The 18,934-nt window shown below is 31.5% G+C and overlaps 1 protein-coding gene and 1 long non-coding RNA gene across 2 annotated transcripts; one reads left to right on the forward strand and one right to left on the reverse strand.

Moving 5' to 3' along the window:
- Positions 1-277: 277 nt before the first annotated feature.
- On the forward strand, positions 278-3,489 carry LOC142597712 (uncharacterized). Its single transcript, XR_012832348.1, has 2 exons — positions 278-1,004; positions 1,082-3,489. It is a non-coding gene; the product is annotated as an uncharacterized LOC142597712 (long non-coding RNA).
- LOC124496610 (uncharacterized) lies at positions 1,335-12,824 on the reverse strand. The gene is given in 9 exon segments (XM_075733020.1): positions 1,335-6,595; positions 6,597-7,124; positions 7,179-7,301; positions 7,374-7,550; positions 7,614-7,716; positions 7,786-7,910; positions 8,012-8,289; positions 8,378-8,569; positions 12,081-12,824. Coding segments are annotated over 9 exon segments (6,489 nt in total). The 5' UTR covers positions 12,232-12,824; the 3' UTR covers positions 1,335-1,783.
- Between the last annotated feature and the right edge of the window lie 6,110 nt (positions 12,825-18,934).

Raw genomic sequence — 18,934 nt, forward strand, 5'->3', positions numbered from 1 at the left:
TTGTCAAAAAAAAAAAAAAATTTCTAGGTCGAAGACGATTCACATGTGACGAGAAAATAAAGAAAAAAAAAATTGCTTCATTTTCAAATCATTTCACATTTTACAATAATAATAATAATAAGGTTATTATCGTTATGATCATAATAATAATCGACGATTTTGTGTGCATTTGAAATGATTAAGAAAAAGAAAAAAAAAACTTTTGGTCGCCCTTAAAACGACGTCGACGAAGACGACGACGACAATTCAATACACACGATACAACAAACAACGACGATAATCGTCGTTGAACATTTTACGCGTGCATGTGTGTGTGTATTTTTTTTGTTGCAGTATTATTCAAAGTTCGATAATCATCAGATGGTTTCAAGTTTATGAATGATTTTTTTTTATGTGGACATTTTGTGAAAATTCAATTTTTTCATTCTATGAAACTAATAATGATTTCAATCCCCATATACATCGTGATCTGGAAATTTTGCAAATGCACACACACACACATTTGACCACAACAACAATGATGATGATGTGATAATGGTCGTCGTCGTCGTCATTTTTTGGCCATTCCAATTGAATCAGTCTTTGAAGTAAAAAAAAAAATCATAATCGATGTTCATCATCATCATCATCATTTATTGCGGCTAAATCCATATTAGCCCGATGGACAACAACAACGACGACGACTACGACGGTTTAATAATTCAGGATGCTGATAAATGATTTGATTTTTTCTGTTTTCATCTTTTGTTTTTTTTTGAAAAACAAAACAAAAAAAAATCTTATTTATGGTCGACCTTGAGCTACTGAAATTTTTTTTTTTTGCCAATCAAATGAACAATTACGTGTGTGATGATGATTGTCGCCATTTATTTATTTGTTGTTGTTGTTGTTGTTGTTGCTTGAAACATTCATAAAAAAACATCATCATCATCATCAATTTGGATTTTCGTTGTTGTCTGATTTTTTTTTTGGTGGGATCAGCCATAATAATAACTAAAAAATAAGTAAGTAGTAGTTGGCCATATGGTGGCGAAATAACAATTGTTTTCATCATCATTTTTTTTTCTCTTTGCCCCCGTAGGTGTAATGGTTAATGGTTAATGGTGATTAGGGTGATTATATCGTGTCGCCGATGTTGTGTGTGTGTGGTTATGTTCGATTGCATCAAATCATTATCATTCATCGTTATTATTATTTATCATCAAAACAGAAACGAAAACAATAGATTATCCTCTTATTCATGGGCCCTATTTATTTAAAATAGATAACGATGGTGAAAACGACAATCTAAATTGGAACGTTGCTGAGATTTTCAATGTCAAATGAGAAATTAAAATTTCAATGAAAAAAAAAATCAATTTAATTATCATCATGGATTATCAATAATAAAATAAATGTTGTCGTTATTGTTTATTGTTTTTGTTTGTTCAATATGATCAAGGTGTGTGTGTGTCTGTGTGTGAGTGTAAGTGTGTGTGTGTGTGGTATATATAGAAAATATCAAGCAAAATCATTATTCAATAAATACAAAAAAAAATGACTTGAATGTTACAACACAAAAAAAATGATGAAAATGAAGAATAAATTGAGAAAAAAAAAAAAAAAAAAATACATATCTGTTTGGTAGGTGGGAGGATGAATGATAAAATTTTTGAAACGAAACGAAATGGAAAAAAAATCAGAATCTTCTAGACACATAGAGAGAGATAAAAAAAAATAATCAATGGCTCACCGAGAATAAAATAAATGAGAAAAAAAAAATCATTGGGATGATTGATCGATTTTAATACTGCACACACACCGTTGGATCATTAGGTGATGCACAACCAATTATACGTGAATCAAATGCCAATTTTACTGGACATTCAAATGGATGTAATGTAAATTTGTTGATATGTTTGTCCCAATAACATTCATAATATTTATTGCAATCATTTGGATGTTGGAATATACCAGGCCGGGTACATGCTGATTCCGGAATACCGGATTTATCGGGCATTAGATTATGTATCGTTGATTCTGGATAATAAGTATTTTCAATTGAATTGATTAATGATTCCGTTGTTATTGGTTGTTGTGTTGTCGCTGATGTTGTCGTCATTTGTGTTGTAGTTGTTGGCCGTGCTGTTGTCGTAGTAGTCGTCGTCGATGTTGTCGATGACCGTTGTCGTTGATGATGATGGTGATAATTTTGATTTTCAGGATATCTTAAATCTTGAAAATTTGGCAATTCTTCTTCATAGAAAACATTTCTATCTGAATCATTAATATCATCAACGGTTGGATCATTATCACCGTTGCCAACACGAAGTTTTTGTCCAAAATGGTTTGAATATCTTGTACTTTCTGGTTGTCGTTGATGATGATGATGATGATCAATAGACGGTACTATCGTTGTTTTAGCCAATTGTGGCTGTGGCTGTCGATGTAATTGATGTCCACGTTGTCTATGTCCATATTCTGGTCGACGACCACGATGTTGGCCACCACCCGGTCTTCGATATGGATATGATGATTTCTGTGTAGTTGGATTATATTGAATTGTTGATTCAGTTGTAGTTGTCGATGTTGTTGTCGTTGATGGTGGTTGTGTATAAGCTGCAGTTGTTGTTGTTGTCGTAGTTGGAATACTGCTACGTGTTCGTGATTCTTCGGTCGTATAGCCACCAACAACAACAGGTTGGTCATCATCATGATCTGGATAAGCACCGTTAATATCAGCAAAATTATTATCAATTAAACGTGGTACATCCTGATACCAAACATTGGAACTTCGATTAGTCGGCATTCTTGGTGCTGGATAATTTGGTACAATTATTCGGTTATTATCATCATATGGATCCAGTGATGGCCATGATTGTCTTGTTGGACTAATTGTTGGTAATGTTGCTGTTGTTGTCGTTGTAGGTGGAGACGTGGTTGTACTTGATGTAGTTGTCGTCGTCGTAGTCGTTGTTGTTCGTATTGTAAATGCTTTGGTAAATGGTGAAATATTTCTTGAAACATCATTATAACGATCGGCAACTGACGATGATCCACCACTTGTACCTTGTGGAATGCGTCTTGCTTGATGCATTGAAACGCCGCCACCACCACTACCACCAGAATAATCAATACCATCAATTTCATATGGAATCAATTTCTCGGTTCCATGTAATTCATCTTTAACTTTATCAAAAATTGCTTGTAACACATCGGAATCTGGTTTCGATATGTCCAATTTCTGAAGAATCTGATCACCAGTTGGTGGCAAAAGATTCGGATCTAACAAACCATTATAGAGGCTGAGATTTCTAAGCAATGAATTTTCACCTTTATAAACAAATGGTCGACGATGGTTTGGTTTATCAGGCAGTAGTGCCAATATGGTTTGAGCATTACCATCACTTTCAACATTATAAAATTTTCCAATATTTTTCGTATGCTGCAATAGCTGAGATAAACTTTTCTCTAAATTTGGATCATTTCCAGCTGCTTTATTCAACATTAACATTATATATTCATTTGTATCGTTGATGTTTGCAGCATTTGCTAATAGCTGTAATGATGGATTTGTATTGAATGTTTGATGTGTTGATAACCACGGTACAGGTGTTGTATGATCATCATAGCTTGTCGTATACATTGATTTTGTCGTCGTAGTCGATGGCGATGATGATGATGATGATGATGGCGGTGGTTGATGAACAAATGATTGTGTCGATGCTTTTGGTTGTTCGGATGTTGCAGCATAATTTTCGAATACATCACCGATTGGTGGGAAAAAATTATTATGACGATTATAATCCTGTATTGGTCGATCTAATGGTCGAAATGCTGATGATGATGATCCTTGTGAGTGATCATCTTTGAAAAAATGTTTTTTACTATTAATTTCATCATCAATATCTTTTGCTGACATTAAATTGAAATCTACATGCATTTTATTATCTTTTAAACTTGATGGTGTTGTCCATTCATATGAATCATATTTTATTTGTGGTTTCGATGTACTACGAACCAATTCGATTGGGCGATTTATCATATGTGGATCATAACTATCATGATATGATGATGATGCCAAAGTTGTTGTTGTAGTTATAGGTTTCGAAATCTTTGGCCTTGGTGATGATGATCGATTTGGTTTTGATGGTTGATATTGATGATGATGTTGCTGTTTATTATTCAATTCAAAAACATTATCAGTAATTGGTGTTAATTTATAATTTACCGGTGTTTTCGATGTCGGTAATGGCACCGAGATGATTGGTCTAAATGATTGTGGTTGTGCAATAACTTTCGGTTTCCTTGTCGTTGGAATTGTTGGACGTGGTGTTGTAGTCGTCGTTGTCGTTGTTGTTGGTGTTGTTCTTGTCTGTTGAAGTTGTTGTTGTTGTTTCTGTAATTGTAATGCCCGATTTTGTTCGAAAAATTTCTGCCGTTCATTATTGAACCAATCCGTTGAGGTAATGAAACTGGAAAATTTATTCATCTGATTTGGTTTCGATGTCGTTGGTGTTGATGTATAATGGAATTGTTGTTGTTGTGGCTGCGGTGGTTGTTGTAGTTGATGATAATTGATAACATGACGATTCAATACAGAATTTAGATTCGATTGTTTTGCTGTGGTTAACGTAACCGGTAGACCGGTAACAGCACTATTGACTATTGATTGTTGATTATGTTGTGGTACAAGTAATTGATGATGATGCTGATAATGATTTAAAGGTTGTGATTGTGGCTTTGTTGATAGTTGTCGTAGTTGTGGTGCATGTGTAGTTTGCAGTGGTTTTGGCCGCTGTAATTGTGGTGGCAACGAGGATTCTGGCAGTGCTAATAATTGTTTATTATTAAATGGCAATGTTGATATAAATTTTGTACGAAGAAATTGTTCCAATTGCAAATCGGCACTATTTAATTCTTCTTCACTAAGAATATGTTCGGGAAAATTAATTTTTGTCGCTTCAATTTTCACTGGAACACCACCAGGTGATAACGCAGGCTGTATTGAGAGCGGTAGTGATGGCGGTGGTAATGGTGCCCTTGCTACTGTTGGTTTCTGTAAATTTGCAGCTTTTGCTTGTAATTGTTCATTATTAAGATATGAATAACGAATATTAACCGATGGCAGGCCATATGAATTATGATATAATTGTGGTTTTGTTCCACCACCATTATCGGCAGCAATCATCACGACTGGTGCTGATTGATGTGCATCAAGATTTTGATTATGATTAAAATTATTCATTGACTTTTTCGGCGGTGGTTCGGCAAAAGAATTCATTGAAAATGAACTACTAGCTACTTGATAATCATTAAGTAAATTGGCCTGATGAAATTGATTTAATTTATTAAATTGATTGGCCACTGTATTCGATGATGATGATGATAAAGGAACAGAAACTGGTTTGATTATTGATTCAGCCGGATGCATCATTGTAAATGATGATGATGGATTAACATTGGATGATGGACCACGATAAGAATTTGTTGCTAATGATTGATGATGATTATCAAAATGATGCATTTGTGGTGGTTGAACAAATTGTGGCATATGAATACTTTCTTCAGCCATAAACATTGGCAGCATTTGTTGATTGACATTCAATTGACTATAAGCGGATGGATGATAATTTTTATTAGAATGTTGACCAGTTTTTTTCATTGTTTTCTGATTCTGTTGCTGAGCTGATGACGACGATGATTTATCCGATGTTCGTTTTCGTTTAGAAAATTTCGGTAATCGTGGTACTTTATTGAAAACACTTTTCTTATGTCTTGTTGGACGTTGTGTAGTTGTTGTCGTCGTCATCACCTTCATCGTTTCTGTTGATAATGATTTTCGTTTTCTATCATTTCCATCATCTGGTTTAGTTTTTTTCAATGATTTTGGAAACTTGGGTATCATACGATTGAATGGATTCTTTAGCCATTTATTATTCGTTTGTTGTTGATCAAGATGATCGGCTCGTGATTTAATCGATTGTTTATTAATATTAGTAGTGGCTGGATTCCAAAATGAATATCGTAATTTTGACATTAATGATGAAAAATATGCTGTAATGGCTTGTAATCTTGCCATATATGATGGATTTCGTTTATAGATTTCATCAATTTTCGATAAATTTAGATAGGAAAATCGTTTCGATTTAGATGATGATTCTGATTGATCTTTAGAATCCTGTAATGTAATTGGTATCTGATCATGTTGTGCTGCAATTCGATCATCATCATGATCGGAACGTTCTTCGAAATCATCCATAAATTGTTCATCATCATTATCATCAGCTGCTATTGCATGTTGTTGTGCACGCAATACCTCTTGAATCATTGCCGATATATCACTGGCAGCTGGTTCAATTTGATCTAATCGATCCTCATTACCACCACTGGCACCACTACCAATATCTTGTGGTAGAATTTGATGTAAATCTTTAACAATTCTTTCTTCCGGCGGTACATATTGACAACCTTTTACCATCCATTTCCAATTACATTGAAGTGTGTCCTGGTTGAAACCCAATTCAAATGGACATTTAAATTCATATGCTTGCAGATAGGTTTTACCCAAATCGGAACAATAATGGAAATATTCACAATTCTCGGGATCTTGGAAAGAAACCAGCTTTTGTACAAACAAAACTTGAACCGCATTGTTGATGAAATTTCACCCGAACCAAACAAGTTGGTGACCATGATGGCCAATTACAGATCTGGAAATATTCATCAAAAACCAGACCAGGTGGACAATTATAATGTAATTTCTGTACACTGGTATCACGCATATTAAGTTTCATACAACGATAAAACCTGGTACAGTCTTCTGGATGTCTCATGTAACCATTATGATTACAAGGTAATATCACCTCATTACCAGCATCATCTTGATCATCATCATCGGTTGATCGTTCAACATTACCATATTTTTGTACGACATCCAAAAATGATTGAAAATATTGTTGACTTGTATTGAAGAAAGCCAATGGATGACTTTTGACATTGATATCATCATTAGCTTGATTGAATACGGACAATGCACTACGTAGTAATGGATATGATCCAAGACCACATTGATTTTGAAAGTCATCATCATTCAGATGAAAAAATGCCATACCAGCAGCTCGTCTTAGTACAATATATTTAGCCTAAAAAAATTGTAATGAAAAAAAATTGCAAAATTTTTTTTCCAATTTTTTTACCTTTAATTTGATGCTAATTTCATCATCGAATCCAATCCATTTATCATTGTTATAAATGTACGGTGCTGTTAGATCTTTTTCACGTACCAATGTCCAATTAACTTTATCACGAACATCACAGATCTATTTTTGGTTTCATTTGAAAATGATAAGTAATTGAAAAATTCAAAAAACAAAACAACAACGAAAAAAAACCTTTGAATGAGAAATTGTAGTGATTGGTTGATTATTTGTAATCCAACCGATTGCTTTCGATCCAGGCGTCGTTTGACTTTGATTTGCCATACGATATAATGTACCGAATGTTGGTACACCAATCACCAATTGATTGGAAGGCATACCCAATGCTAATGCTAGATCAACGATTGCATCCTAATGAAAAATTTTTTCCGATTATCACAGATTATTCGGACAAAGTTGAAATGAATAACTCACCATATTTTCCATTTCAGACATGCCATGTAATTTAGCTGGATGAATCAATGTATTGCCTTCTTGATCGAAATTAAAAGCAGGTAAATTTACGAAATCAACATATCTTAAAAATAACAAGAAAAAAAATGGGTTAACGAAAAACAAGGCCACAAGAAATTTTTGAACAACTTACTTGTTAATTTCAGCAAAATCATAATAATCGGCTAAATGTTTTGGATAACGTGATGTTGTCAATGTTAGAATGGTTCTGTTGTTATTATTATCATCATCATTTTGTTTAAGACTTTCGCTTATTGACTATTTAATGGTGGTGTTGTTGAAATGAGATCAGAATGAAAAAATAATCATTAATTCATTTAATGAACGGTTACTATCGATTAGAGAGCAAGTAAACGAACCTGAATAATCGATATAAGATATTGACGTTTTTGATTATTGGAATTGTTTTCCATTTTAAAATATTCATAATCAATATCAACACCATCAAGATTGTGGCGATTAATAAAATCACGAATACGTTTTGCGAAACGATGACGTAATGTATTCGATGCCGGCAATGGATAGGTAATGTTTTTTGAATCTTCCAAATTAAATGATGTGCCCGTAGGCCGTAATGATACGATAATTTTGACCATTGGATTTTTATTCCGTAATGCCGATAGATATTTTAGGTCACCTACAAAAATAAAACGAATCAAATATTGATAAATTGAAAACAACACAACAACAACAACAACAACAAAGTGCTAATAAAAAAACCTAACCTTTTTTACCGGCAATAAAAGCAAAATTTTCTTTGACAGCAACATATGAATAGACAATATGTGTACAAAGACATGGATCCAGATCATATGGTCGATATTCATCTTCAACACGATAGAAACAGACCAATTTCTTTTTCGGAACATTTTCATCCAATGGACATCGATATGATTGTAATTGATTTGATGATTGACCTGGAAAAAATGTATAAAAATAAAAATTAAATTTTCATCATTTGAAATAGGGAGAAAAATAACAATAAACACACACACACACACACCCAGTCAAACATCAAAGTCAATCAATCAAATGATGCTGAATAATAATAAAATTCGATCATCATCATCATAACACGGCGAAAAAAAGATCGATGACTAGATGATTGAAAGATAAAAATTCCGTTCTGTTTTCTGATTTTGTTTCCGAATAAAGAAAACTTTTCCGTAAGTAATAAATAAGTAATAGAAAGGGAAAAAAACTTTATCGAAAACAATCGTATGATGACTACTATAATAGTAATGATGATGATGAATTTTAACGATTTTTTTTTCTTCTTGTTTTGTTTATATATACTGATTGATGACGATAATCGAAGAAAAACTTTTGTTTTTTTTTCTTGTTCGACTGAATTTTCACTATTTATATAGATGCATATATGATATGATGTGATATTTTTTTTCTCATAAAACAACAGCGATCAACGAAATAAAAATGTATTTTTGGTTACAACGACACGATCGTCTGGTAATCGGCCTATATATAATCGTTAACCATTATCATTATCATCATCAATGGGCAAACAGAACAAATAAATTAGTCAGTTGTGTGTGTGTGTATTATGAGAGAGTTATTATATTCGAAAAGAAAAACATCAAGAACATTGAACAATCAACAATCGAATCTGTAAAATGTTAATGATAATATGTTCAAATAAGGTTTACATTTAGTTTTTTTTTCTTTCATTTTCATCCTGTTTAGATTTTCAATGAAAAATCCCAATGGAATTTACTTCTCATTTCACCAATTTGTGTGAGAGAAAAGAATTTCAAATGTGCATTTTGGCTTACTGACTATAACCGACCAACTAGATGATGATGATGATCATCATCATATCGATTAAATTAAGGTCACCACCATCACTGTATATTTTTTTTAGTTGCCATCATTTTCACCATTAACCACACACGCATACGCACACACACAGTCACACACAATCTGATCATTGGGATTCTCATCATCATTCAAAAAAAAAAAAAAAAAAAATGATGAAAAAGTAGAAAAAAAACCAAGTTGTATTCAACGATAATCGATCAACGATGATTTGATCAACAACAACAACAACAAAAAACCCTCATTTTCATCATTCATTCAATTCACAATTCAATTCAAGCATAATTTTTCATCATCATCATCATCATTCTTAACGGATTATTATTATTATTAATAATGATAATACACAGAAACAACAGCGAAAAAAATGAAAGATTTTTTTGACCAAAAAAAAAGAATGATCATCATCATGAGCAATGAAAATAATCGAGGAAAAAAAATAAAAACATTTTTTCATCATCATCATCAGCATCGGTTGTCCAGAGTTTTTTTTTCTTCAAACATCATGATAATGATGCTAAAAATATCCATCCATCCGTCGGTCGGTCGGTCGGTAGGTCGGTTGTTGTTTATCATTCCATTCCATGCAATGATGATGATGATGATGATGATCAACAAGCAAACAAGAAAGAAAGAAAGAAAAATCCCGTTAGATCCCATCAAGTTTTTTTTTTTGATTCAAAAATCTTGTATGGTCATAGTTATTTAGTATTAAGTCACATACACACACACACACACACACATCATCATCATTATTATTTCTAGCTAGCCATCACCATAATCATCCATACCCAAAAAAAAAATATTTGAACTTGGCTTCCAAATAAAAAAAATTGAAGCAAGCAAACAGTCACAATTTGATGAACAGGATTTTTTTTATCCATCCATCCATCCATCCATACATCCAGCAAATAATTGAACAAAACTCAATAGAGTCCAAAATCTCATTTATTCAACACTTTTGATCCTGTCAGTTTGTTGTTTTATCAAAATTGATTTGAATTCCGATTGATCAATAAATGTGAAAGAAATTTTTCAGCAAGATTTTTGTTTTCTGGAAAATTTCTCGATGAAATTTTATTTTTCAATCTTTCAATATAACGAAAGTATTGAATGGTTCAAAATTCAAATTGAGAACAATTTGAATCTGTCACACTGCTATTCAATGTGTCATCATCATTTGTCATCAGATTATAATCATCATCGATCGATTTAAATTTGAATTTGAAAATCTATTTTGGAAAAAAAAGAAATAGAAAATGATTACGAAATAGGCGCCCATTTTATTTTCGGGCCAACAACAACAATAATAATATCCATTTCTATATATCCATGTTTGGATTTATTTCATTTTCATCCAATCACACCATTTTCGGTTACAAAATACCTTTTTATTCATGTACATTTGAATTGATTTTGTTTTTTTTTTGAATTTCGTTCAATGAAATCAAAATGATGATCATTTTCTTTCTTTGATGTTGAAAATATAGATCATCATCATCATCATCATGGAATGGACATCAATCACTGAATTGATTGATTTTATCATCGATATTTTGCAATACAATGAAAAAAAAAATCAATATTTTTTAAATGGATTTTCAATACCATTCATTTCAAATATACCACATATATATTACATAATTAAGAGACTGAAAATTAGACAACAACAAAAAAAATTGGATCATTTCATCATCATCATCGACACACAGTGAGAAAATATTGTTGTTCATTGTGGCCAAATGATAAATTTCATCATTCAATTTCGATTGTAGATGATAAAGACGAATTAATTTATTTTTCAATTTTAGAAACAAAGCAAAATTTTTAGCAAAAACAAAAAAAAAACTAGAACAAGAACAAATTCCATTTTTAGCAAGTGAAAGAAAAGAAAAAATACAAATCGAAATGTGATTAAAAAAAATCTTTGGAAGAAAAATGAAAAACAAAAATTACTCATCATCATCGTAGACATAACATAACATCAAACATTGAAAACCACACAGAAGAAAAAGAAACAAAAACACTGGTTGATTATCATCATCATTACAAACATTATCATTATCACCGACCATATTTTTTTTTTTTTAATAATTATGAATTGTATTATTTTCAAGTCAGCCGCCATTATCAACATCATCATATGGCGCACGACTCTGTTCAGAGATCTTTCGAGATTTCGATTCGGTTGGTAGATTATCAACCAACCAACCAACCAGATTGATTCTATGATAAATTATTATTATTATTATTATTATCATCATCATCATTATCATTATTCTGAATCAATCAAGTGGATCAATACTACCACTATCACTATTATCATCTACTATCAATCAAAAGAAATGGAAACAGATTCATTCATTCAATTCATTTCAATGAATTTATCGATTCAATTGGATGGACAATATTGGCAAATATAATATCGATATATACATTGTTTGACATGTATCGATTGATTGATTGGATTGGATTGGATTGGATTTATTTATTTATATTTAGTTTGTTTTGTGTTCAACAAACAAACAAACCAACCAACAAAAAGATCAAGATCAAGGATTTTTTTGAAAAAAAAACAAAACAAACAAAACAAACCTGATAGATGATATGAAGTACTGGATAATAAATCATCATATGGATAATGTTGTGGCTGTTGTCTATGATTCGAAACACTGGTCGTTGTTATTATCATCAACCATATGTAGATGAAATTGAATTTTTTCCAAAATTTTTCTATTATTGCCATTTTTTATTGATTGATGATTGATGAAATATGAACAAAAAAAAACAAACAAACAAACAATCTGATGTGATGAACAAAAAGATCTCAAAATTGTTGTATTTTGGCACTTGGTGGTGATGGGTGTGTGTGTGTGTGTTGGTGTTGGTGTTGGTGTGATCAAAAGCCGGAAACTTGTTTCCACTTTCGTGCCGGTCCAGAAAAATGATGCTGATGATCGGACTGTATATTATTATTAGCCGGTTCTCAACAACGGAAAAAAATTGAAATCAAAATCGAATGATGAATAAAACGAGAATATTCATCACATGAATCGTAAACAATTATTAAATGTCACCAACCACATCAACAACAACAACGATATTGACACATCATCATCATTATTATTGGTGTCGAATCATTTCACATCTTTTTTTAAATCTTGCAAAAAAAAACACAAAACAAAACAAAATATCAAACACGTCGTTTAAACACAAAAATACAAAAACAAAAACATTCGTATTCAAATCATTAGTGATTGGGGAACAAAAAAAAAACCGATGCGCTGTACATATAGAACGTTCAGTAAAACATAACATTCGAATTCGAATCTTTGATGATGATCATCATCATCATCAAATAACTACTGAATGTGATTCTAAATGAAAATTGAATGAAATCTTTCGCTCTCTCTCTCGCTTGTTTTTTTCTTTCAATTCAATTCAATTGATGGATCGCTTTTTCTCTTTTTTTTTCTTCGAATCGAAAAAAAAAAAAATTTCTCCCAAAAAACACACACAGAGACATAGTTCCAAAATCGCAAAACATCATCATCATATGAAAGTGTGTGCATTCATCAATTCTCTTCTTCTTCATCGACTCTTCTTTGATTTCATTCAATGATAAGATAAATCTGGTAATGTATTGCCACTACTACTGACATACATTTTTTCTTTTCTTTTCTTTTTACTTTACTTTACCCGAAAAAACAGATTCTCTTTTCTACGGGCAGAAAAAAAATACCACCATTTAATGTGAATAGATAATATATTATAACCATTAACGATGATGTGATCAAAAAAAAAAGTAAACAACAACCTGTTGAACAAAAAAAGATGTTACATTTCTTTGCATTTTTTTTTTGGTGATTTGATGGTGAGCCATCCAAAATCAACATCATCATCATGAATGGTGATAAGTGTTGAGATGAATCGAAGAGAAAACCATATGAGAGAGAGAGAATATGGTAATCAAAATTCGAATCAATATCGGTTATCGAATCATTATCATTATCAAATCATTAAACATACATTGTGGAGAGGATGAAAAACAAAAAAAAAATGAGAACACTGTCTCTCTGTATTGTGAAAGAGAGAGAGAGAATGATAATCGGATGTACATCATCATCTATGGACATTGGAATCGGGTATGTAAAGCAGAAGAAAAAACCGGTAATGATAGACCGAAAAAGAGAAAATTAAATTTAACTAAACTCATAAAACATATATATTCAGCAAACATATGTTTTTCGCTTTTCAATTCGGACCAATGTGTCCGACTAAACTAATAAAAAATACAGCAGAAAGTGTCAGTTTTTATGAATGAGAAAAATGTTTCTATTTTTTTCCACCACCACCACCACCACCACTTGTTGCTGCTTCTTCACCTGTCCCTTTCCTCTCTCTCTCTCGCACTTGTTGGAATGTTTTTTTTTTTACTGTTATTCATCATCATCAATAATTATCATGTTACATCAATATGTCAATGATAGAGAATAGAGAAGAAAAAAAAAATACACAACCATATATCCGGTGTGGATGTTCCATCCATGTATCCGGTCACATTATTCTCATCCGTCATATATGAAGGTCAAATTAGAACTATATTTAACTATATACATTCATACCATATCGATGATTGGCATCGATATGAAACCTCTTTCTCTCACTCATTCACATTCACCTTCTTGTTTGATCATCATATCTAAGGAGATATACCAAAGTTTGAAGAAAAAATGTGTCAATTGATGATTATGGTTAATATTGTCGGTGATAATGATAATAATAAACATACACACATAGACACAGACACAGACAACCACACCATAGTCAACTATTTATCGACTATTTTTTTTTCGGGCACCCATTTAGTGGTTATTATTTTTTTCATTACAAAAATAAACCAATGACAATTGATGATATTGATTGAAATTGATATTCAATTGTGTGCGAGTGTCGGTTTTTTATTCATTCATTTGTATTTGTAAATCATTGTTGTCATCATCATCATCATCATTATTGAATTGATTTGAATTGAAACGAATTCAAATTGACCGATAATGATCATCAGTTGATTTTCATCAGTTTTTTTTTCAATGCAAAGGTCACATGATGATGATGATGACAAAAGACAACAACGGAAATGTGATATTTTTGTGTTCAATGTGGAATTTCAAAAAAAAAAAAAAAAAGAAACATGAACATTGACAAACCAAACAAACCAACCAAGATGAGATTTCAATTCATAATCAGATAATTGATCATCATGGAATCGAACACACAAACAAACAAACAAACAAACAGCCCAAAAAATCAAAATCAAATCGAATCGAATCGAATCGAATTGCATCAATCTTGAAAAAAAACAGCCAAAACAACAACAACAACAACAAAAAGCTAAGCTAGTTACTTATTTTCATGTTTATCTCTCCAGTGTCAGTGTGTTCGTGCTATAGATAGATAGATAGATGGATAGACAGACAGATAGTCAATCTATCAATTTGGCTAAAAATATCCATCACACACTCACACACACAAACACACAAATCGAATAAATTATTTCGATTTGTATCTACTCTATTCGTTTGTTTGTCTTTTTTTCGTTGTTGTTGTATTAAATTTTATGAAATTTCTGGCGAAAAAAAACCTTGTTTCTCGGCTGTTTTATTATCAAATGATAATGACCTTTGGCCATTTCTCTCTCTCTCTCTCTCTTTGGTTGATCACAAAACATCAATTTTTGTTGGAACCAAAAAAAAAAAAAAAAAAAAAAAATCAAATGAAATTAGAAATTGCCCGAAATCTTTGTTTTTTTTTTGGTTTTGGCTGGCCATTGCAATTACGCAATTATTCAATCAAATCAAAAAATTTTTTTCAAATTTTGGCACATTCGAATGTTTTGTTTTTTTTTCTTCGTTTGTTTATTTCGATGCTCATTATCATTACCATGGCCATCATCATCATTATCATGTACTACACACACACCTTTTCTAATCTTTTGATTGTTTCATCGGAGATGAACGATACTTGAATACTGTAAACAAAGAAAAAAAAACACAAAGATCGACAAGTTGTCAATATATGGTGTTTGTTTTTTGTTTTTTGGCATGAACCAAAACAAAAAACAAAAAACAAAAAACCTTAACATGATAATGACATTCATTCAAACGCATAGACACATTTCTTTCTTTTTTTTATCTTAAAAATAGATTCAGGTATCAAAATGAAGAAAAAAAAAGATCAAATCAAAATGGTCAATGAAAGGAAAAAAAATCTCGTTTTTTCTGAATTTAAATTTTTTTTTCTGTTTTGTTTTGTTTTGGGCGTAGCCAAACACACACAAATAAATGACACATAAATCACGACAACAATTTGTCAATTTGTGACAACAACAACAACAACAACAACAGCGACAACAACAACAACAGAACCAGTAGCCGCAAAAAAAAAGTTTTGTTCAATTCAAAATTGTCCACCAATTTGAAATCCAAAATTCACCACAGTGTGTGTGTGTGTGTGTGTGTTTGATGAATGATGGACCATTATTTTGTCCACCAAAGATGGAAAGGTCATTTCATTTTTTCATCGATGAGAAAAAAAAATTTAAAAACAAAATCCATGATGAGATGGGATTAAAGATACGAATTTTTCGTTTATCTCTTGTTCCCATCGCACTTAACCACTTGGTACATATGTGTGTGTGTGTGTGTGGTGAAGATGAATGCCACTACTGCTACGACGATTTATGATTGTCATCGAATCCACTAAATCAAAAAAAATTTTTTTTTGTTGTTTTTTTTCTGGATTCTTTTTCTCAAATCCGTCAACAACAACGACGACGGATGAATTAATCATCGATCGATCGTTGCTGTTGCTGTTGTCAAATCTGTCAATTTGTGATCGATACAGATTCCAAAATTCAATAACAAAAAAAAAATGAAACAAAATAACGAAACGGGCGCGGATCTCTTAATGATAACGGAAAATGAATTATTTGCATATGAACAAAACATGTTGAAAATGGAAGAAAATGATAAATTATGAAGAAAATGAAAATTTTTTTTTCATTTTTAACGAAAAAAAATAATAAATCACGCAATCAATGCAGCCACATAGAAATAAAAAAACTGTTCTTTTGTTCCATCATCATTTCCGGTGTGAGGAATTTTTTTGTTGTTGTAATGAAGACGAACATTTTTTTTTTCATTAACATATATCTTCTGTAATTTACATTATAAAAATTGAATAATTCTTTCCACCTGGAACAATGTTTTTTGCATGTGGATATATAATATGTTGATATTCAAATTTCAAATTTTGATTTTCCATTATCATTGGATCATCATTATAATCACACCGAACAAACAGACAAACAAATGAACAAACAAACAACATCCATAGATCCATAGATCCATAGATCCATCCATCATAATCATCATCGTTTTATAATGATCACATAAGAAACATGCAAATCCGGAACAATAAATGAATGACTGGTGTGTCTGTGTGTGTGTGTATGAGGATAAGAAGAAAAAGAAAAAAAAGGATTAAGGTGGCGCCGCCACCACCTTTTTTTTGTATTATATTGGCAGGTTGAAATTGAAATTTTCTTCCTTTTTTTTCTTTGTTTGACAAAACAGACTCAAAATTAGATAATCACTGATGATTACCGAACGGATGAATTATGATGATGATCATCATCATCATTATCCACATTCGAGATTGAATTGGATTATCTTGGATTGTCCTTTGTTGACAAATAAATGTAAATGTAAATAGGAAGTGGAAAGGAAAAAAAACCGGTAAATCAATTTCTTCTCACCTCGATCAACATTTGTATCGATCAATAGAAAAAAAACCACCACCAATAAGTTGACCTGATCGGGTCAAAACAAAAGAAACAAAAAAAAAATTTGGGTCGAACACATGCATTGCTGCTACTACTACTACTTCACCATGGAATGTTATGCAATATATAAATAATTAATACCTGTGTGTGTGTATTTCACGATGTTTCAGTTTCTAATTTCTAATGAGGTTGAATGCAAAATAAAAAGAGAATTTTTTTTTTTATTTTTCACCGATAACCGTCCATTGGTCATTTATACCAACTTTGACGATAACACACACACACACATACTTTATGATGAACTCGAATCTCCTTTCGTGTTGTTGTTGTTGTTGGAAAAAAGATTGGATCCGAAAATAGTCACTTACCCGGGTGTGTGTGTTATTGAAATCGTAAAAAAAAACTAAGCCAACTTGTTGATCCATCTGGTTTGATCATGATTATTTTTTTTTCTTTCGTATACGGATAATGATGATGATGATGATGAGAAAAAAGAAAAAATCAGTAGCGTTGAAAAACAAAAATGGCCAAATGATTATTATATTGCAATGATAACAAACAAAAAAAAAAATTTTCGATGATTGATCCATCCATTCATCCATACAATATCCGAATGGTAATGGCCACCAATTAAACCGGAAAGAGAAAAAAAAATCATTTTTTTTGGCCAAACAAATGATGCGATGTGAAAGTTTCATCATGATCATGATGATGATGAAGTGGTAACTGAGCTTTCACCAATTGTATCATATCATCATTATTTATGTTTGATGAATGAATGAAAAAAAAACTCACGAAATAAAAAACAAAAAATCTAGTTCAACCTAAACTGGATCATTTTTCATTTTTTTTTTTTTTTTTTTTTTTTTTGGTTTCAATGAAACAACAACAACATGATCATGATCATGATCAATTCATAAAAATCGTATCAAATGAGATTGCCAATTTTCATTCATTCATTCAGAACAGCAGCAACAACAAAAAAAAAACGAGAACCTATTCATTACTTGGATAACTTTCATCAGTCAGATCACACAGATCATCGGTCAGGTTGGTCTCGATTTTTTTTCTTTCTCTCTCTCTCTCATTCATTTTTTCGATTACCGTCGTGATATTCGAATGACGATGTTGATGTTGATGATGATGATAATATTCGTGTGTATTTCGTTTCGTTTTGTTTGAATTTAAATTTGCCCTTCCCCCCCCCATTAGTGATAATGGTACCCATGATCATTATCATCATCATCATCATCATGGTCATCGTTGTTGTTAAAAATCATCAAATACAATTGATGATGCTACCGTTTTTTCTTTCATCTTCATTATATATTGAACAAATTCAATGGTAATATGGCCATTTAGTCAATCAATTGTAATGATCAAACAAATCAAGAGAGAAAACATCGACAAAAAACAAATTACCCTTGTTTTTCATCATCATTATTATTATCATTGCTTGAAATGTTGATGTGATGTGATAAAAATATCCTTCATCATCATCGTTCATTTTATTATTTCTTTTGATTTTAAAATTCATCAGTTTTTTTTGTCTTGTGTAAAAATAAGAAAAACTGGACTATTTATTTGGCCCCAAAAAAAACAA

This window comes from Dermatophagoides farinae, chromosome 7 (assembly GCF_024713945.1).
Source record: "Dermatophagoides farinae isolate YC_2012a chromosome 7, ASM2471394v1, whole genome shotgun sequence".
Lineage (NCBI taxonomy): Eukaryota > Metazoa > Arthropoda > Arachnida > Sarcoptiformes > Pyroglyphidae > Dermatophagoides > Dermatophagoides farinae.